The sequence below is a fragment of the Marmota marmota genome, unplaced genomic scaffold (genome assembly GCF_001458135.2).
Source record: "Marmota marmota marmota unplaced genomic scaffold, marMar, whole genome shotgun sequence".
Lineage (NCBI taxonomy): Eukaryota > Metazoa > Chordata > Mammalia > Rodentia > Sciuridae > Marmota > Marmota marmota.
Window position 1 is genome coordinate 3,773,754 of NW_026000169.1, and position 23,708 is coordinate 3,797,461.

Below are 23,708 nucleotides of genomic sequence, written 5' to 3' on the forward strand. Positions count from 1 at the left end.
GGAGGGGAGAGGTGGGGAGGGTGGAGGGTGGAGGATGGGAAAGGCAGCGGAGCACAACAGACACTAGTATGGCAATATGTAAATCAATGGATGTGTAACTGATGTGATTCTGCAATCTGTGTATGGGGTGAAGGTGGGAGTTCATAACCCACTTGAATCAAAGTGTCAAATATGATATGTCAAGAAATTTGTAATGTTTTGAACAACCCACAATAAAAAATTAAAAAATAAAAAAAAATAAAAAATTAAATAAAATATTTTAGAAGGTATTACATATGAACAAAATGTAAATAATATTACATAATTTAAGGTTATTTAAAGTTTTTTAAATTAAAGTTTTAGGTTAATTAAAGGAAATGTTGACGACAAACAGCAATAATATACAACTGAAAGAAGGTATAACATCTAAAAAAATGATAATCTGTATTCCTAATTAAGGATTGTTTATACTGTAATCTGCAATTTATGTCCTGTGATAAATATCTGCTCACATTTTCTATGTTTTTTTTTATTCCTTTAAGAAGATAAGTTTGTGTTATCACAACCATACCTCATGATACAGCATTTCTATTTGGCTCTTTAAATCTATGTCTACGAAAGAGTAAACTTTTTATTTTAAAAAAAAGATATTTTAGAACTTATTTAGAGAAAAAAAGTAATTAGAAAAAAGTCTCCATGTAAAAGAAAAATGACCTTCTGTAGTGTATTTCACTGCTTTTCAAGTGTGGCAAGAATAATAAGTCTTGGCAGTTGGAACATGCTATTCACCTGAGAGCTGTCAATCATTCTCATTTTGAAAGACACGGAATTTATGAATTGTCAACACATCTTTTAGGCGAGAAACCAGTGCTCATCAAGGAAAACAAACTAAAACAAATGCTAAAATAAATTGAAAATCAAAATTCTGCCTGGTGTTCTTATCTTAAGAACACATTCCACATAATCTACAGCTCATATGCTGCAAAAATTGTAATATGTGAGATATGGGTGACAAACTGAATGGCTATTACTGTGCTTTCCAAGTGGAGATCAATGACTAGAAGGGTTTTTTTCCTGCAATCCATATAAAATAAATTATTTGTCACTGAGAAGCCCCCATATATACAATTATCTAATGCTAAAACTGCTGACAGCCTTGTAGGCTATTTCAGTAGTGGAAGCCAGAACTAAACACACTGAACCACATTAGACTTGGTCCCTGGAGGACAGAATTGAGCTTCATTGGCAAGGGCACCATAAGAGTTCCATTTGATTCTTCATTAAACCTCTCACAGGGATTCTAGCTACTTTTCTGTGGCTGCTATTACTTCTCTTTCTATAGAAGAGATATATGTGAACTACATAGGCACCGATACATCTATAAATACTTAGGAAAAGATTGTTTTTCCTGATTAAAAAAATACAAAGTCTCTTAGAGACTTAACAAAGGCTGTCCAGTTTCTTGATCATCTTTCATCACCTTAATTTACTTTCAAAGAAAATAGATTTACTTTGATTTGTGAAAATTCATTTTTAAATGCTTGCCTTATATCACATAAGAGAGTCCATTTTTCCATTTTTATTTATTCTCCAGGAAAAGCAGCCTTGGGAGAAAGTCATTGGTGATAATGATCTCTGCCCTCTTTACCAAACAGAATGGTGTGTGTTAATGAAATCAGAACAAATGTGTTAAAGTGATTGGTGAAACACATAAATTGTGATATGCACTATATGTTGCCTATGGCCATTCTTGCTGATTTGGAGTCTTGAAAATAGCATCATAAGATTGCCTATACTTTGGAAATATTGCATTGAAACCCCAGTCAATAGTCAACAAAAATAAAACAGAAACACACACAACTGAAAACCCTGCACCACTGATGATGCAACATTCACATTTTTCATGGGAATCTCTTGTAGGAAAATTCACAAAACTGTTATTGCTTTAAGTGCAATAAAAACAAATGAAACTATTTTCTCCTGCAATAACTGTGCAAAATACTTCTCTCTGGAGAGGAAATTTTCTGTGATTATGAAATAATACCTTCAGTCTTCAGGCCATCTAATCACAGTGTTGCTAATGGAATATTAATAATGCTAATTATGAATGCTTTACAGGGTATAGCTTTACTTACTGTTTAATGTTGTTCTTCCTCCAAAGTAATCCATGTGTACATCTGTATGAGAGCAGAAAGAGCTAAGCAAAATAAATTAAAAAATAAAGACATAGCATAATATGATTATTTAAAAGTATGCATTATTGTGAAAGTTCTTTTTGAATTTGTAAGATGTACATATTCATGAAACATTTTGATCAGTATGATCAAAACTGCTTTCTAATGCCCAAGATACCTCAGGCAAGTCTATATTAGTGTGTGCATGTGCATAAATATATATACATATGTATATAACATATAATATATATTATATTATGTATGCATATACATATACACGCATATATGCATATGCATACACACACATGAACAGCCTTATATATTTCCATAATCCACATACAAACATTCATTTTAAAACCAAACTGTTCAAAAGAGAAATGATTGGCATCTTGTGAGTGAAATTCTGCTACTGGTCTAAAAACATTTGTAGTTCTAGAGATTGATTAGAGCACCTTAGAGCCAATTTGAGGCTGTGTAGGAATAAAATGCTGCTTTCAGGAACTTCAAAATAAAAGGGGAAAACATAAAGCTCAAAGCTATACAAGTGTGGTCCCAAGCATAAAATTTTCAGAAAGCCCAAAAGTCTAACCCAGAAGGAGAGAAAAGCAGCTCATATTTTCCCAAAATATTAGTTTCATGAGGATCCAAGCCAACGAAGGGCGGACACAATGGCATTATTTCCCCTCCAATGGGAGGGGGAAGAAGGTGAAAACAAAAGCAGCCTCTAAAAGAGGCTATTTTCACACAAATTCAGACCATCTCTATATTTTATGATTACAAACATTAGGGCATAATACCCATGAGAACATAATCGACCTAATCCTTCCTGGGAGGAGCAGTGTCTGGCCACTTCTCCTCTGGATAAAGGCTCGGTAAACACAGCTCTGGGTCCTTCTTCAGGCCACTACTCTTTAGCTGTGTGAGACAGAACTGGTGCCTGAACTCCTACATTGGTGACCAAGGTGACCTTTTCTGTCTCCTGGTGCCCAAGCATGCCTCAAAGATAAATAGGAAGTTCCATTACTGGCAGGACACAGTAAGGGTACTTTACATGATAATAAGAAATGATTTATATCTGAACAGTGCATCCCATAGTTTATTTTGACAGACATATCTTTCAAAAAATACACATAACAACAAAAGGAATAGGTAAGTAGATTGGGGTATGGAAGTCATTGCATGTGACTCTAAAAAATCAGGTTAATTATTCCAGGATAACTCAGAATTTTTAGAAAATATGTATCTTTTTATAAATAAGAATAAATTATCGTGATCCCCTTCTACATTCTGCTTCAGGTGACATGACAGACTTTGGTAAAGGGCAGTCTTTGAAATTTACAAGAACTCCTGATTTTAAATGGGAAATGTACATATTCATGCTCTTTCTTCTTAGGTGACTATGGAATGGAGAGAATAGAGGAGGTGGCAGTGGTGTGAGGGTAAATACCCTGCCCTTCTCTTCCTCCCTGTCCCCCACTCACAGGCTCTGAATCTCAACCACCTAAGTGTTACTACTGCTTTTAACTGCAGCTGAGGGCAGGGGTATGAAATTGAGAGGAGACAGGCTCTGGATCCCGATTGCTCAAAGCCCATCAGGAAAACCCACAGAACTCCTGAGTCCCAGATACTGTGGGAAGGTTGAGGCGGAGCCTGGAATGGGGCTGTCCAGCAATAGGAGGAGGCTGGCGAGAGGGTTGGGAGGCTGCTGTCACTTTATGAGTCCGCAGCATGAGTGAGAGTATCCCTGTTGCTAAGAGGACCACAGCGGGCAGGACTCAGGGCCCCCGCCTCTCCCTCACCACTCGGACCCAGTGACTCCGCTCGGGCAGCTGCTGTTGCGGTGGCGGCGGCAGAGCCTCGCCCACTCCAATCTCCACCCTCTCCATCCTTAGCTATTAAAGAACAGCGGCGCCTGGCACGTTCTTGGAGGACCCCCGGCGCAGAAGAGGAAAGGGAGCAGGCGCAGGGGGATTGGAAAGGCAGCATGCGCCCGCCAGGAGCTGCCTCGGCGCCCACGGTCTGAGGCTGCAGCCCCAGTTCGCCATTGTGAGCCATCGCCGGGGGACCCCGCTGGCGCCGCTGTCCCCCTAGTTCCCTGTCCGCTCCGCGATGGGGCACCTGCCCACGAGGACGCGCGCTGGCCACCGCCTCCTGCCTCTGCTCTGGCTCTTTGTGCTGCTCAAGGTAGGAGAGCTTCCCGCACCCTTTTCCCAGGCGGTCCAGCCCGCAGCAGTTCTCAGGCGCTCTTGCTCTGCGGTGGGGAACGATGCGCCCTGGGGCGCGATGGCCCCGCCAGGGAAAGCGCCAGCCGTGCAGCCTGGGCGCACGCTTTGTTGTGCTTGCGAGTGCGTGCTCCTGGTGGTCCTAACGGATCGGGGTGGACGAATAAGGGAAGTTTTCTGTCTCCAGTTTTCAGCCTTTGTGCTCTCTTAGCGCCGTGGATAGCCTCATCAAAGGTGGGCTTGTTAGATAGAGCTTTCTCCAGCAAAATGAGGTCACTTTCCCTTCTGGTCCCCACTGCTTCCCAATGCCCGCTCAACCTCCCCGCCCTCCGCCAACCCAGTATGTGATTGCTTTGTCTTAATTTACCTTCTTCGAGAATTATACACGGGGTGATGAGCTCCTAGGTCACAAATGGACTGCTTGGGGGCGGATCGAGGACACGATTTTCCTTGAATAAGGAGTGTCAGTGTGATCCTGGAAAGGATTTTTCACTCTGTCTTACCTCCCCCCTGAGAATTCCGTGTAAAAAGTCTCCAGACTTTCTCCTCTGTATTTACAGAAGATGCTATCTCTAATTTTAATGGTAGAAAAAATATGTGATTCACTTTTTCCTGTCTTCAAAATGTGGTCCCTTGAGATTATACTTTTGAGAAAAAAAAAAAAAAGAGCTGTTTTTTAAATATATAGCTTGAGATTTATAATAAACAATTTGTTTTGAAAAAAAATTAACTAGATGTTTTCTTGGAAGATGGTGTGAAGTTAAAAAGGGATTAACTACCACTCCTGTCTTCAACGGGTCTGCTTTATCTCCGTCATTAGTTCTTTCTTTCCCGTCTCTCTTTTTGGGCAGAGCAAACTCCAGAATGTCGACAGGTGACCCGGAGCTATCCTTTCAGCACCACAGTGATACCTAGCCAAGAAATGAATGAAACATTAATGGCTGCAAATGTTTTCTTACTAAGGAATCACTTTTTGCTTATATGAACCATTAATTATGAATGCCTGACAAAGATACAGTGGAACAGGACTGATGAATTAAGAACAGCTTTAATTTTAAATACTCTATATTTTCATTTATCTTAATGGAAAAATAGTAAAAGATAATTTCAGGGCAAAAAAAGCAACAGAGGACATAAGATTATAAATTATGTTTAATGTGTTGTAATTATTTTCTTAAGTTATCAATAATTTTTTTTAATTTTAAAATCTGTTAAACAACAAGTTCAGTCAGGTTTCCCCCCCTAGGAGGTTGTTCCCCAGTACACATCACCAATGTATTAGACTTAAGTTTTTTTTATTATTATTTACTCTTTTATTTGTCAAACTCTGCCATAATCATTTTATCTATGCTCATTATGAAATTGAAATGAAAAATTGATTCACCACACATTTTATCAAGTAACAGCTAAGACTTACCTGTATGTTATTGGATCTAAACCATGTTATTGGATCTAAACCTAACCTGTGGAACAAATGCAGGTTTTGCTTGAGCTCTTCATAATGAATGAGAATTCCAGAAATGAGAATGATTAGTTTCAGAATGGGGTTAGAGTTCTGTCATTGAAATGTAGAAATATGATAGAAGTTTGAATTCAAAACTGAATATTGAATAAGAAAACAGTCAGTAATGGCATAAGGACCATCTTAGTGACTGTAATAGAGGTTTGCTCTGTTTCACATAATAGGTGTATTCCTCAATATTTTCAGGTAAATATCATTTATGGCAAAATGCATAATATAGGAAATACATTGACAAAGCTTACCATTTAAAGAAGCATTATTGTAAAGAGACAAACAATCTTAAAGGAAAGTTAATATTTTTATTTTATATAAGCACAATATTTGTTCTTTAATATAAAACATATAAGATATGTGTGTATGTGTGTTATGTGTGTGTGTGTGTGTGTGTGTGTTGTAGCATGTGCCAGTCTTCTAGGTATTTTTCTCACATATATCATTTCATTTAATCCTATTTTGTTGCAGCTAAGAAGAGATATTCACAGTGGTAAACTGGACACAGTAAAATATCTTACATTTAGGGGTTAATATATTACATGGTGCATTGGGCATATAGTATAATCTCTTTATAATTTGGAGATACTTTTGAAATAAAGGTCCTGAAATGTGCCAGTAAAATAGATCTAATGCAGGTGGTGGCCAAAACATGGAGAAAAGCTTCATTATTACATACTAGTATGTCAACCAGATCTTAATTACAAAATCTAAAAAGATTCATGTGTATTAAAAACAAACCAGTCCTCTAATTTTCCCTCAAAAATCTCTGTAGTTTTTGTATAGTCTACAAATTTTCCAATATGAATATTCTCTGTAAGAATAGCCTTTATATGAGAGAGTATTCCAGAAATCCCTAGGGACCATAAGTCAAAGAAATTCAGCTCTGAGTCATGATTTATAGTTTTACATCTTCCACAACTCCGAAACTAACAGCTGAATATAGCAGTGGGAAAGTTTGAATCTGAATGAACGACTATAACCAACTTCATTGAGAAAACCTCAATGTGACTGACCATGCTTTGTTGTTTCTACGTGGTTGAAAGGCATGTTTAATCAGGTAACTCAGGTGGTTTAAATCATTGATGCACACTGAAAAGCTAAATATCTCATAATTTATGTTGCATAAACACAATGTTAGTTATTAAAAAGATTTTAATTTTGTAAAAATGTGCATGGAGTATATATAAAATTGAAAACAAAAATAGAACTATTATCAAATGAAAGTCTACCAATCTGAAAGTCCTCTATGAATACAGATGGAGTATTTATGTAGTGAGTCTCCCACCTGTGCATTTTCCCATGATTTCCTGTGAAAACAATGCAAATTCCCTTACTTTAGTAACCCCTCCCTGAAAATGGCTTTCTGTATCATTTCACTCAATATCAGTACTTTGTCTACAAACATACAAATTGTAGAATATGATGTCATAGGAACTTTAAGTCTGATTTTCCTGAAATGTTGCTTATTAATGTTCTACTGGAATGTTCCCTTGAACTCAGAGGTGTGGCATGGATTCTTCTGTCTTTCTTAACCTCCTATCTCTATTTTCTCATTTCTGTTCTTACCAGAGATATCATCAAAGAACATTACATTTGAAAGGGGTATTAATATTGTATTTTTAAAAGAGGTTCATGTTCAATTCTATAAAGCATGATTGTTAACATGTTGGCCATACTACTCGTGTACTCTTACCCAAGATAAATATCCACTTTCCATTTCCATGTTCTATCTACTTTTCTTTACTTCCCTGGGTGGTGGCGCTCTCTCTCTCTCTCTCTCTCTCTCTCTCTCTCTCTCTCTCTCTCACACACACACACACACACACACACACACACCTACACACAGCCCTCCCTTTCTTTGTCAAGGTTTCATTGTCTTTTCTACAATACTGGCAGATGATCTATCATATTTCATTTTTCTCGAGAACCCTAGATTATCCATTGACTCTTTTGATAAATGGCGTCACCAACCTTTTAGAGAATCCTTTTTACTTGTGGTATGCTCAGTAAGTTGAAGAAGGCTCACTGGTTATGCTTCTACAGATAATGGAGCTATAATCTTCCATTGTGAATGACTGCTTTAGTTATTTTTATGAAAAACTGTTATTGTATGAAAAGGAAATTCACACTATTCTCCTTCATTTTGGCCTCAAAGAAAATGCACATCTTTTTGTATAAGTGATTAAAGGCATTATGAGAGTTGTACTTTAAAATGCAGCACTATTCTTAGTGTCTAAATATCCAGCATAAAAGGATTTAAATTTATTAGGGGATTGACTCCTGAATAAAATCCTAGCTTGAGTTTTGAGGGTCTCACAAGGATTTTTGGTGTTGGATATAGTTGGCACACATGGACAAAACATTGATTGGTAGCAGTGTGGCATAATACAAGATTTAACAGCAGTGACCACAGATGCATAGTTCTCCTTTTCTCCTTGACTTAACACCCCCAGTTCCTGTGATGTCACATTCTCTGAAGTACAGCTCCTTGCAAGGGTGAACTTTACTGTAAAGTGCTTAGTGTTTTCATCTAATCATTACAAATATGTCATAAATATTTTTTAAGTAAAAGAATGTCTTCTATAATTTTTTCTTCCATTGAATCAAATATTTGCTGTTAGCAGGAACTGAAATGAAGCAGATTAAATTCCATGCCTGTGTGATTATGTCAAAATGAACCCTACTATTATGTATAACTACAATGCACTAATAAAATCATTAAAAAGAAGTATAATAGAAACTAATAAATAGGATACAAATTTTCTGCACCTTACAAATAGCTTCTGTCATAATTGTGAAATGTTTTAATATTGACAAGTAAATAGATCTTTAAGGAAAACAGGAGGAAATTATCATTATATGAGTTAAATGAACATAACTACAATGATATAGTATTATAAGTAGTATTACTATAACTATTAACAATTATATATAATTATATAACTATTATAAGTAACTTACATTTATCTTATTAAAACATAAATTTTACATTAATCTTATTAATATCATAAATCAAGACACTAATGTTATTTTCCCCAAAAATGTAATACTTCCAATTGCTCATTTATTTATTGTTTTGTTTTTCTTAATTTTTTATTCTAATTTGTTGTATATGACACCAGAATGCATTACAATTCATATTACACATATAGAGCACAATTTTTCATATCTCTGATTGTATACAAAGTATATTCACACCATTTGTGTCTTCATATATGTACTTAGGATAATGGTGTCCATCTTATTCTACCATCTTTTTTACCCCCTTTCACCCTCCCATCTCCTTCCTCCCCTTTGCCCTATTTAGAGTTCATCTAAACTTCCCATACTCCCCCTCCCAACCCCACTATGAATCACCCTCCTTATATCAGAGAAAACATCCAGCATTTGGTTTTTTGGGATTGGCTAACTTCACATAGCATTATATTCTCCAACTCCATCCATTTACCTGCAAATGCCATGATTTTATTCTCTTTTATTGCTGAGTTATATTCCATATATATGTGTGTGTGTGTACCACATTTTCTTTATCCATTCATCTATTGAAGGGCATCTAGGTTAGTTCCACAGTTTAGCTATTGTGAATTGTGCTGCTATAAACATTGATGTGACTGTGTCCCTGTAGTATTCTGTTTTTAAGTCCTTTGGGTATAAACCAAGGAGGAATAGCTGGGTCAAATGGCGGTTCCATTCTCAATTTTCCAAGAAATCTCCATACTGCTTTCCATATTGGCCGCACCAATTTACAAATTCAAAATAATTTCTAATTATCTTCTGCATCTCATCTCACCAGCAATGTATGAGTGTGCCTTTTCCCCCACATCCTCAGCAGCACTTACTGTTGTTTGTCTTCATAACAGCTGCCATTCTGACTGGAGTGAGATGAAATCTTAGAGCTTAGATTTGCAATTCTCTAGTTGCTAGAGATGTTGAACACTTTTTTCATATATTTGTTGATTAATTGTATATCACCTTCTGAGAAGTGTCTGTTCAGTTCCTGGGCCCATTTATTGATTGGGTTATTTGTTTTTTAGGTGATTAGCTTTTTGAATTTTGAATTCTTTATATACCGTAGAGGTTAGTGCTCTGTCTGATGTACAAGTGGAAAAGTTTTTCTCCTAAGCTGTAGGCTCTCTATTCGCCTCACTGATTGTTTCTTTTGCTGATAATAAGCTTTTTAGTTTGAATCCATCCCATCTATTCATTCTTGGTTTTAATTCTTGTGCTATAGGAATCTTATTAAGGAGGTAGGGGTCTAATCTGATATGATGGAGATTTGGGCCTACTTTTTCTTCTATTAGATGCAGGGTCTCTGCTTTAATTTCTAGATGGTTAATCCACTTTGAGTTGAATTTTGTGCATGGTGAGAGATAGGGGTTTAATTTCATTTTGTTGCATATGGATTTCCAGTTCTCCAAGCACCATTTGTTGAAGAGGCTATCTTTTCTCCAATGTTTGTTTTCGGTGCCTTTGTATAACATAAGATAACTGTAATTATGTAGGTTAGTCTCTATGGCCTCTTCTGTACCATTGATCTACCAGTCTATTTTGGTGCCAATACCTTGCTGTTTTTGTTACTATTGCTCTGTAGTATAATTTAAGGTCTGGTATAGTGATGCCACCTGCGTCACTCTTCTTGCTAAGAATTGATTTAGCTATTCTGTGTCTCTTATTTTTCCAGATGAATTTCATGACTGCTTTTTCTATTTCTATGAGGAATGTTATTGGGATTTTGATCGTAATTACATTAAATGTGTATAATGCTTTTGATAGTATGGTCATTTTGACAATATTAATTCTGTCTATCCAGGAACAAGGGAGATCTTTCCATCTTCTAAGGTCTTCTTTAATTTCTTTCTTTAGCATTCTGTAGTTTTTGTTGTAGAGGTCTTTCACCTATTCTATTAGGTTGATTTCCAACTATTTTTATATTTTTTGAGGCTATTGTAAATGGGATAGTTTTCCTTTCAGAGGATTTGTCACTTATTTACAGAAATGCCTTTGATTTGTGGGAGTTGATTTTGTATTCTGCTACTTGGCTGAATTCATTTACTAGTTCTAGAAGTTTTCTGGTGGAATTTTTTGGGTCTTCTAAGTATAGAATCATATCATCAACAAGTAGTGCTCATTTGAATTCTTCTTTTCCTTTCTGTATCCCTTTAATTTCTTTCATCTGTCTAATTGCTCTGGCCAGTGTTTCAAGAACCATGTTAAATAGAAGTGGTGAAAGGGCATCCCTGTCTTCTTCCAGTTTTTAGAAGGAATTCTTTCAGTTTTTCTCCATTTAGAATGATGTTGGCCTAGAGCTTAGCATAGATAGGTTTTACAATGTTGAGATATGTTCCTATTATCCCTAGTTTTTCTAGTGTTTTGAACATGAAGGAGTGCTGTATTTTGTCAATGCCTTTTCTGTGTCTGTATGGTTCTTATCATTAAGTCTATTGATGTGATGAATTACATTTATTGATTTCTGTATGTTGAACCAAACTTGCATTCCTGGGATAAACCCCACTTTTGATATGTTTTTGTATTCAATTTGCCAGAATTTTATTGAGAATTTTTGCATCTATGTTCATGAGAGATATCAGTTTGAAGTTTTCTTTCTTTGATGTGTCTTTGCCCGGTTTTGGAATTGGGGTGACGTTAGCCTCATGGGATGAGTTTGGAAGTGCTCCCTCTTTTTCTATTTCCTGAAGTGAATTGAAGAGTATTGATATTAGTTCTTCTTTAAAGGTCTTGTAGAACTCGGGTGTGTATCCACCAGTTCCTGGGCTTTTCTTGGTTGGTAGGCTTCTGATGGCATCTTCTATTTCATTGCTTGAAATTGATCTGTTTAAATTGTATATATCATCCTGATTCAATTTGGGAAAATCATATGACTCTAGAAATTTGTCATTGCCCTCTATATTTTCTATTTTATTGGAGTACAAGTTTTCAAAATAATTTCTAATTATCTTCTGCATCTCTGTGGTATTTCCTTTTCATCACATATGTTAGTAATTTGAGTTTTCTTTGTCCTTCTCTTTGTTAACATTCCTAAGGGTTTGTCAACTTTATTTTTTTCAAAGAACCATCTTTTTGTTTTGTCAATTTTTTAATTGTTTCTTTTGTTTAAATTTCATTGATTTTTGCTCTGATTTTAATTATTTTCTTCTTCTGCTGCTTTTGGTGTTGACTTGTTATTCTTTTTCTAGGGTTTTGAGATGTAATAAGTCATTTATTTGTTGACTTTTTCTTCTTTGAAGGAATGAACTCCAAGCAATGAACTTTCCTCTTAGTACTACCTGTATAGTGTCCCAGAGATTTTGATATATTGTATCTGTGTTCTCATTCACCTCTAAGAATTTTTTTAGTCTCTTCCTTGATGTCTTTTGCAACCCATTGTTCACTCGGTAGCATATTATTTAGTCTCCAGGTGTTAGACTAGCTTTTATTTTTAATTTTATCATTGATTTCTAATTTCATTTCATTATGATCTGATAGAATACAAGGTAGTATCTCTACTTTTTTATATTTGCTAAGAGTTGCTTTGTGGCATAGTATATGGTCTGTTTTAGAGAAGGATCCATGTGCTGCTGAAGGATGAAATATTCTATATATGTCAGCTAAGTCTAAGTTATTGATTGTATTGTTGAGTTCTATAATTTCTTTTTTCAGCTTTTGTTTGGACAATCTATCCAGTGGTGAAAAGGGTGTGTGAAAGTCACCCAGAATTATTGTGTTGTGTTCTGTTTGACTCTTGAACTTGAAAAGAGTTTGTTTGATCAACGTAGACGCTCCTTTGTTTGGGGCATATAGATTTATTATTGTTATGTCTTATGTCTTATGGTTCCCTTAAGCAGTTTGAAATGTCCTTATTTATCCCTTTTGATTAACTTTGGCTTGAAGTATACTTTATTTGATATGAGGATGGAAACCCCTGCTTGCTTCTGCAGTCCATGTGAGTGGTATGATTTTTCCCAGCCATTCACCTTCCTTCTGTAGATGTCTTTTCCTATGAGATGGGTCTCTTGGAGGCAGAATATTATTGGGCTTTTTTAAAAGAAATTCAATCTTTCAGTCTCTGTCTTTTGATTGGTGAGTTTAGGCCATTAACATTTAGGGTTATTATTATTGAGACAAGATTTGTATTCCCACCCATTTTTGTTTATTTTTTGGTATTTAACATGACTTGGTTTCTCCTTTGATTAGTTTTTCCTTTAGCATAATATCTCCCTTTGCTGATTTTCATTGCTGGTTTTCAATTCCTATTCATGTAATATTTTGCTGAGGATGTTCTGTAGTGCAGGCATTCTGTTGTAAATTCTTTTAACTTTTATTTATCATAGAAGGTTTTTATTTCATCATCAAATATAAAGCTTAATTTTGCTGGATATAATATTCTTGGTTGGCATCCATTTTCTTTCAGAGCTTGATATATGTTGTTCCAGGATCTTCTAGCTTTCAGGGTCTGGGTTGAAATATCTGCACATAATCTAATTGTTTTCCCCTTATATGTAACCTCATTCTTTTCTCTTATGGGCTTTTAATAGTCTTTCCTTATTCTGTATGTTAGGCGTTTTCATTATAATGTGCCTTGATGTGGATCTGTTGTGATTTTGTACATTTGGTGTCCTGTAAGCTTCTTGAATTTAGTTTTCCAATTCATTCTTCATGTTTGGAAAATTTTCTGATATTATTTCATTGAATGTATTGCTCTTTCTTTTGGTTTGGAACTCTATTCCTTCCTTTATCCCAATAACCTTAAATTTGTTTTTTTTTTTTATGCTATCCCATATTTGTTGAATGTTCTGCTCATGGTTTCTTACCATTTGCACTGTGTTGTCTACATTCTTTTCAAGATTATATATTTTGTCTTCATTTTCTGAGGTCCTGCCTTCCAACTGGTCTAATCTGTTGGTGATGCCTTCAGTTGAGCTTTTAATTTGGTTCATTGTTTCTTTCATTTCAAGAATTTCTGTTTGGCTTTTTCTTAGAACCTCTGTCTCCCTATTGAAGTAATCTTTTGCTTCCTGTATTTGTTTATGTAGCTCTTTGTCAAAATGATCTTTTGCTGCCTGTATTTGCTCTCTTATATCATCCTTTAATTCGCAGCACATTTTAATCATGTACATCCTGAACTCCTTCTCTTTCATTTCTTCTGCTGTGCTGGCCATGAATTCTGATAATATGGTACCTTGATATGTTTGGGGCCATTTCTTTCCTTGTCTTTTCATATTGCTTGTGTGTCTTCCCTTCTAGCACTGTGGATCCTAGGCATTACCGTTTTTACCCTATAGGCTTATAGTGCCCCTGTTGAGATCCAATTCCTCTCCTTTGAGGTGAAGGATAATGTTATCAGATCTCAATATAAACAGTATACGCCCTAAAAACAAATGTTTGACATTAAGACATTTACATTTTGATCACAATGTATAGAAGTGGTGAATTCAATTATTATCTACAATATACTCAGTAGGTTTGTAAAAGAGTTTACAGTTTCTAATGGTGGACAAAGAACAGGGGGGTGAGAAGTAGGATGATATGCTGAGGAGGTAGGAGATGAGGATATAGAGTTGTTATATCTTAAGAGGTATGAAAAAGAGATCTAAGGAGGAAGGTTAGTAGCAGGAGAAGGGAGAGGAAGTAATTTTAGGTAAACAAGTAGTAGAGTACATAAAACAAACACACATATATATTAAGAAAAATTTAAAAATGTTAAAATAATAGAAATTGGTGGGATAAAAGAAAAAAAAAGAATATACAACACAGCTGTAATACACTATTCTGATATCCCAGTCCTCAAAATCCTAATTCATGCAAAGTACTTGGTTTCACATATATTGGGGATGTGAGGGTGGGAGAATAGAGAGGGACAGGGAAAAAAAATCTTGAAGGAAGAAACAGGATTGTTTTGGTTGGAAATCCATATCTTTCCTGCTTCCCTTGTCATCCAATGGGTGGGGTCATCTGTTGTTAGCTGGTATCTCCGACCTCAGGATGGTAAAGGTAACCAGGGTGTCACTGTGCCTGGTTGTAGCTGCTGGGGAGAAGGGGGAGTTAGAAACTGGGTACCTGGCCAGCTGGAGTTCCAAACTGGGAGTTGCCACTGAAAATGGTGTTGAAGGTGATCCAAGATGGAGGCACCTGCTTTCAGCATTGGGCTGTCGGGTTATGTGGGGCGAGCTGAGCGATGGTGTTGGATGATGAGTTCAGAGACAGCTCTGTGGCATTGCTGTGTGTGGCTGTTAGCTGACTTCAGAGCCTGTGTGAAGTTCTTAGGTATAGGCAGGATATTGTGTGTAGTATCTCCACTGCTGCAGAGTCCCAAGATAGTGGTGACCAGGGGAGCCCCACATTGGTAGAAGGGGGTCCACACGGGAGTGGTGGCCAGAGTTTTGGCATGTGGGAAGCTGCCGGGTGTCTTGCGTGGAAGTGGTGTCGGTGATTTCTACTAGGTGGGTGGCCAAAAGTTCTGCACAGGTGTTGGTAGTCCTGCTCAGGTACCCAGTAGTCCTGTGTGGGCGAGTAGTTGGGAGACCTACTCTGATGCTAAGGCCTGGAGCCCTAGATGGCACAGTGGCCATGATTCCTGCACAGGAGCAGTAATATGGCTCACAGAGAAACAGTGTTCTCACTTCTTGAGTCCCAGGTCACAGAGTGACACAGAATGCTGCCTCCCTTTGGCCCACCATCTTGGATCTCCCAATTGCTCATTTATTGATCAACATTGCCTTATATATTGTTTGAGGTCATCAAACAATTGACATAGTAGGGGAAATGGTCCCCTTACCTTTGTATGTAGCCTTCAACTTCAATCAGTTCCCAGATATGCAGGCAATATATTGCATTCCTCTCTCCTGTGACCACTACTATCCAGAACTGAGATTTCTGCATTCTGTTGGTTGGAGACCCTCAAATCTTCCCATAACATTGCCCTTAGCACACATATCCCTTTCTATACCCAGATCTCCATTATACCAATGGTGGTGCTGAATATAGGTCATAAACCAATGACTGAAAGAACTCTTCTACAGTGACTTGAGAGACCCATTGTTTTCACCTCTTTATGCTTAGATAAGTGTGTAAGAACTTCTTTGTGTGATTTAAAGAGCCAAAATAAATTGAATGTGGCACAAATAGAGTAATCAAGAGTATGAATGAGTCAGGAAGCAGAACACAAAGACTCTAATCCTCTTTCCTCCTGGTACTATTGACTCCAGCAGGGTCTGTCTGTATGGTTTCTGCCAGACATCAGGACTGTATGAAACTCTCCTCAAAAACATCTCATGCAATCTGCTCTCCAATTACTCCTAGTGCTTTCCTCTCCCAAGCTTGCTTACCCCAAGACTCCAAAACACCAATTCTTAGAAATTTACCCCCTCTGCTTAGAGTGCCTTCAAATTTATTTTTGTAAGAAAAAACATATCTCATCCCTCCATCAGAAAAATCATCCTCAATTTTTTTAGAATCTAATTCTGTAATGAAAGATTTCTTCTTTCCTTGGGCATTCTAGTTGCTTAAAAGCCAGCTCCTTTTTCTTCTGTATTTTAAAACCAAAGAGATGATTTTTGAAACAAGGTGGAAAAGGCTTCTTTATGAAAGTTTTTTTTTCCTTTTTGTCGAGAAATTGAAATTCAAGAAGAGAATGATACATACTTGGAAAAATATTTCAAAAACAGAGAATCAAATTAGGAAGTAGGAGAGTTGTATTGCAAATTGTAAATATGCATGGAAATTTCTGTAAAAAAATGAGTAGGGGGGCAATTAGCCAATAAAATGAAGAAAGTTTGATAAAAACAAATATACTGCCATCTTCTATTTATATGCAAATAAATGTGTTTCCTTATCACATGCTATTTGGTGTTTCACTGTGGTGTACAGTTCATTTTTCTAACAAAACTGTTCTTATCTTAAAGTAAATTAAAACCAAATGAACCTGTCTTTAAACTGGTAATTTGTGTACCTTTACCAACAGATTTTAAAAAGTATAAATGTTATTTTTCTACAATGTAGGAATCACAAATCAGTTAATAACAATGTATGTAAGATTCAAATTATGTTTCCCTTTTTTGTGTAATTATTGTTCAGATACTTGAGATGTATGTGTGTTCTATTTTTCTCTTTCTGCCCACTGATATTATAAAATTAGTGATTTATTTGTGCATGGGTTAAGAATATCACCATGACTCTATCACATTGTTCTATCTAATCTAATATTGTTCTTTCATCATAACCCCAAAGGATCAAAATGAGAGCAGAGAAATTTCTGTCTCTGGTTCTCTTTACTCTTAGCCCAGATCAGAGACCAACAATGAGCCAGTGTGCTCATCCAGATTGCAAGTTCCTCTTGGTTCCACCCCTAGGAGCTTTTGTTTGGCATGTACAAACAAGATGGCAGAGAATTCCAAAGAATCCTTGTACTGTTGGTCTTATCTGAAGTCTGATTCCTAATTCCCTGTACTTACTTCTGAATAGGGATTTTATTTTGATTAACTCCAGCATTTCCACTTTAGGATCCTAACTTCAATTTCTAGTTATTTCTTCTTGTCCTTTAGCTTCCTGGAAAGAGCATCCTATCAACATTGTTTTTTTTCTATTTGACTGACCATATCCAAAGCAGTGGAAACACTGAGAAGTTACTTTTCTTCTTCAATACAAAGATTGTCTTTTGGATTCCAGGATAATAATTTACTGCCCAATTCTATTCAGTTAATCAAACATATTTTTAAAGGAGAGAGAGAGAGAGAGAGAGAGAGAGAGAGAGAGAGAGAGAGAGAGAATCTCTTTTTTTTTTTGTAGATGGACACAACACAATGCCTTTATTTTTATGTGGTGCTGAGAATCGAACCCAGGTCCTGCCCGTGCTAAGTGAGCGCTCTACCACTGAGCCACAATCCCAGACCAATCAAACATTTTTGGGGTACCTGTTACAAGCCAGGAATTGAACTGGATGTTGTAGGTACAGGAATAGATAACAGGTAAATATCCACAAAAGGTTTAGTTGGAATACAGACACAGAAAAAGAAAATTGTGATTAAATTTGGTCAGACTTTTTCCCACTTTTTTTTTATTGGTGCATTATATTGTACATATTGATGGGAATTTTTGTTACATATTCTTAAATACACATGATATAGAATATAGCAATATACTTTGACCAATATCACTTCCCAGCATTTCCTCTCTCCCCCCGACCTCCTACTCCTTGCAGATTTTTTTTTTTAAAGAAGGAAAATATGGGGGTGTTTTAGGAAAGACATTTAAAGTATCTAGAGGTTTAAGATGTCGCATGGGCTAAATCCTAAAGCATAGATATTATTTATTTTTGCAACACAGTACATTCAACATGCTGGTTAGTGTTTGTGTTAATTAAAGTGTTAGTACACATATACACCAAAACCCTGATTTATCAAGATTTTCAAATGACTAATATACACATAAAACAAATACCATCACTTAAATAATTCAAGATGTCTCTGAGGACTTGAAATGTATTATGATCTTGTAATAATCTGATCTATATCCATAGATTATATCCATAGATATATTACTATATCAGTAAAGTGGTAAAGTTTGGATTAATTGTAAATTTTTTCTACAACTTTAATTTTGTTTTTGTTTGTTGGAAAATCAGAGATGAAAATGGCAGAATTATTATCAAATTATTTAAACTTTCATATACATGGCCTAAGTAATTTTTCCAACTCCATAAATTTATAAGGAATACTGAATCTGAAGAATATAAAAGTAACAATAATTCTTTAATGAATGAATTATTTTATTAAGTTTAATAATCTTTAATTAATAAAAAGTCAAATTTTCTAAAACCCTCAGAGAACATACTTACATAAGTCTCTTTCTGTCCCAAGAACAAAAATATAATTAAAAAACAGGGGTATCCTTACCCAATGCCACAAAACATATGCATCATATTTACCATAATAAGTGTCAACACTTAAACCAAAGGAGAGACATAAGAAAATACTTTATGACATAGATGTAACTAAAATTTTTAGATTTTTACCTAGGAAAAAAAAATTCGCTTCTGAAGGTTTTGAATCTTATGTTGATTAATAAAGGGAATAATGAAAGACCAAGGGAATTAAATATTGTCTATAATATATTATTAAATTAAACATGGAGTCATGTGGTTCTCCCTTAAAGGATTATAGGAAAATACATTGTATGTCACGTATTGAAACTCATTAGTACGATAGCGTTATTTACGTACAAATATAGTGAGATGCAGCCAAGTTTAATTTACACTGTCATAAGGAATTTCCCCTGCAATTGTCCCTAACTAATTTATACTTTTTAATTAGTATCTCAGGAATGAATATAGGATGCATTCAAAATGGTTAAGGTCTTGAGATTTGTAATATGGAAATTCTGGTATGGTCGAAGCTTTGCTAAAATAATTGCAAGGGTTTAGAATTAAATCATTTGGACTTCATTATAATAATTGAGTTTATGAATTTTTTGCTTTGTTCTTAATTATTTGTAATCTGCTAATTATCTGTAATCTACCCATTTAGGGTACCTGAATTGCTTCTTTCAATTCACTTTTTGTATATTTGCAACTAGACAGCTATATCTGTAAGCCTTTTCTCATGAGTATACTGTTACCCTGCCAATTTCAACTGCTTCAATGATGCAAAAGTTTTCTTTTTTGAAGGTTAATTGATGACCTAATAAGAATATTTCTATTGATTTTTGTTGCTATGCTGAGCCCTTAAATTAACCTTTTTATTCAGTGATTTCTTGTGGCTCTGAAGTAAGGAGTTCTTAATTTGAAATCTTTAAATCTGAATCATGTGTGAATCATCAGGCATAATAATTTTATAATATATTAAAAATTGGAAAAGTCACAGATGTTTATCATGGGAAAAGTATAACATGCATCAGGCAGAAAAAGAAGAAACTAGTTATTCTAAACACTTCATTCCGAAATAACTCTCCTGTGGGTATACATATTTCCAATCTTTTTCTGTCTATGCATCTGAGTATTTATATTTTAAAAACATTTTCAGAATTCTCTACTATATATGCTCTTTTCACATAAGTGTATAATTTTTTTCCAGCACTTGGGCATTTTCAGTCCTCTGCAATTTATGACATTAAGTCATAGGTCTTTGGGTCAAATGTATGCAATTCACAAATGTATTTGACTTAATTAAGGACATAGATGAGCATCAATACTGGTCATGACCATGAAGCGGGGAACAGGAAGTGGTTTAACAAGGGGATCATCACCTACATATATGCCTTCCATTAGTATGACTAGTTAAGAATGAATCACAAAGAATAATGTTAAGGTGCTGTATTGACAGGTATTCATTTCCCACTTTTCCACAGATAAGTACTATGCTAAGAAACTAAAAAATATAGCCTTTCTAGTTAAAAAGAAAAAAAGAAGCCCAAGACCTGAATTCTGGCTATGTTCCTTGATTGTATACATTTGACAGTGTACTGACCTCTTAATGGAAGATGAATTCCAGTGGCTCCCTCTATCACCATTTCACCAATTCCTCCAGTGGCCAAATCTATTATCCTTCTACCTCCAACCTGCTATCCTGTGAGGGAAACTCCTTTTACCTTTTGATCCATATGCTCTGAAGGGAAGATAATATCCTTGTACTTGCTTGCCCTCAATGTACTGGGCAGAGTGATCAGCCAAGGGGGGAATACCTAACCCAGACTCAGCCCATTTTAAAACTGCACCTCAATGTGCACTGTCCTTGACACACGATCTCTGCTACAATAATTAAAATCTAGCCCTATTTTCTTCAAACTGGCCATGGTTGTGGGGCTAGGAAATAAGCTCAAACACTTGGAAGCTGTCTTCAACCATACAACTGACAGGAAGGAACATTTCATAGCAGAAGAGAAGCAAGCAGGGACAGTTGAGACTTCAACAAGACTGTCTTTCATTGCAAGAAGACAATCTCATTTCTCAGACTCCAGAGAGTGACTCCACACAGATACACAGAAAAAAATTATAAAACAGCAATCTACTAAAATTCAATTCCATCATAGCTGAACGGACATAAGAGTGATGCTTGGGGTCATTAAGTAATTTGAATCAGAGTGATTATATAATCATACCAATTGGGGCACTTCTGGGAGTGAAAGGATCATTATACCAGGACCAGCCAACACAAATCGACCTGTTCTGGGAGAAACAGGACAGACAGTTCACTCCTGAATATACTAGCAAACATATTTTATTCAGAATTTAATCACTAGCCCCTCCCCCATCACAATCATCTCTGAAGACTTTTGCCCTATGTAAGAACTAGTCATATAAGAGGAATTGTAATTGTCTTCATCTAAAACTAAAACATGCATACGAATTCTTATAGAAATCGTGCAGAATGCTCCAGAAACTGAAAACAATGACATGTTTGAATGGTCAGAACAGTATGGCCCATTCATACCACATAATACTGCTTGGTAATGAAGAGAAATGAACTATTGATACACACAGAAGCTTAAATGAACCTCAGTTACGACTATGCTGAGTGACGCCGGGCATGTTAGTGCACACCTGTAATCTCAGCGGTGCAGGAGGCTGAGGCAGGAGTATCACAAGTTCAAAGCCAGCCTTGGAAACTTAGCAAGGCCCTAAGCAACTTAGTGAGACTCTGTCTCTAAATAAAAAATATATTTTTAAAAGTGCTGGGTATGTGGCTCATTGGTTAAGCATCCTGGGTTCAATCCCCAGTACCAAAAGAAAAAAGAAAAAAAAATATTATGCTGAGTGAAGAAAGCCAATCTGAAAAGATTGTGTACTGTGTGATTCCATTTATGTACTAGTTTTGAAGTAATGAAATTATGGAGATGGAAAACAAATTCATGATTTCTAAGGATTAGGGATTGGGTGTATGGGAGAAGGTGTATGTAGCCACAAGAGGACCGTTATGTACCTTGATCTTGGTGGTAATTACCTTAAGTTATACAATTGATTAAAATGTATATGTGTGTACATAAATATGTGTTGTGTGTGTGTATATATATATATATATACACACACACACACACACAGACATGTGTATATATTCATACATGTCTATATATACATGCACATGTATCCATACATGTGTATGTATATATACACGTGTATACATACATATATGTATGCACACACATGAGCACATATACAACTATTAAAATTATAAAAATGATTAAGTTATATCGATTGTTCCAATATCAATTTTACAGTTTAGGTATTTCCTTGTTTGGAAAGGCAAGACATCAGCGTTAGTGGAGGCAAGGTGAAGGAAGAATCCATGCTCTTTTCTGTACATTTCTTTGCAACTTTCTATATGTTTATAATTATTTCAAAGAAAAAGATTTAAAAATGTATGGTTTACTTCATCTTCTGTTTTTATTTTTTGTACCTGGCACCCCGTTAAGTATTGTAACTTACTAGTTGACAGTCTCTGCCTGTAGCGAAAGCCTCAGAAAGACAATAATTGCTCTTGCAGGGAAAATAAGAGTATCTAAGCAAAGGTGAAATAATTTAGAAAAATGAATGAAATATATAATCATCTTAATTAAAGGCTATTGGCTGCAAACTCAAATTCATTATGAGGTAGGTTTCATATTCTTATGAGATTTATCTAGAGAGTTCTTGAAAGGACCAAGTGTGAAAGCATTCCCATTCCTAATTCCCACAACACCAACATTAAAGGCAAATTTTAATGACTCTTCAGAGAATCTGATAAGAAATAGAGTCTTGGAAATTATCATTATAGGAGGTAAGTACAAAATATATTTTTGACTGATGAAGCTATTTTCTTTCATTCTTTTAGTAATCATCAAATAGCATATCTGGAAATAATATAAAATATATTTGAGTGAAAATATATTTGAGTGAAATATATTTGAGCTTATAATGTTTGAGTACATTTGGGATGGATGAAGAATTCATAAACATGAATAGATATTTAAGCATTTTAACCAATCATCAAACATGTATTAAATTATATACATAAGGAAGGCATTGTGTTTAACATTTTTAACAGTCTGAAATAAAGTTATGCCCTCAGAAAATCTGTAATGTAAGCGAAAATAACAAGAACATGTGACAATTTAAAGAGCAGACTTAATAGTGAAAGAGCAGTCCCAAAATGGTAACCTAGTAGTTTGCAAATTCATGGGACAGAACTATATTCAAACAAGGGCCCTTGTATTCAGATAAAGGAAAGAGCAATTGTGCTTGAAGGAGTATGGATTTCATGAAGAAGACAAATAGTCATTTAATAGAGCTTAGATAGATAAAGTTAAGGAAAATCTTTCAGATTACAGTCACAGAAGAACATAAATAGGAATATGAGAAAAAAAAAAAGTCATGTTTTGGAGGTTTGAGTAAAACAAGACGGATGGGTTTGAGTCCTGGGGAGGGTGAGTGGTTGGAAGTGAAGTTGAAAAGGTGGTTTTGCCTAACCATGAGCTTCTGTTCATAACCTTCTGTTCAATAGTGCTACATAGGCAAACATTAAAATGTGCTTTAGCTCAGCAGTGGTGTACAGGAAAAAAAATTATCATACCTCATTTTAGCTGTAATTGCTTTTATAATTCTGAATTTGCTGTTAAATGCAAATGCTTAATTCTAAATACGTGTGCTCTGTCTTAATTAGATAAAATAATCCTCTGTTGCTTGGGTAGTTCAGTAAATTAGTCCCCAGACTTAAACTCCCCTGGATCCTGTTGTTTATGCATTAATCTGTATGCACTCTTAGAGATAAGTGGAAAATAAATGAATTTTTTCAGAGACAAGTTGTAACCATCAGCATACTTTCAAATTTATATTCTCTGAATGTGACTAAAAAA

The 23,708-nt window shown here is 35.6% G+C and overlaps 1 protein-coding gene across 1 annotated transcript in view; it reads left to right on the top strand.

Moving 5' to 3' along the window:
* The first annotated feature begins 3,854 nt into the window (after positions 1–3,854).
* The window catches only part of Ptpro (protein tyrosine phosphatase receptor type O), a 224,369-nt gene continuing 204,515 nt past the window's right edge, over positions 3,855–23,708 (top strand). The window contains exon 1 of the mRNA XM_048787184.1: positions 3,855–4,337. Within this exon, the coding sequence (XP_048643141.1) occupies positions 4,263–4,337 (75 nt within the window). The 5' untranslated portion in view covers positions 3,855–4,262. The remainder of the gene's footprint in view (positions 4,338–23,708) is intronic.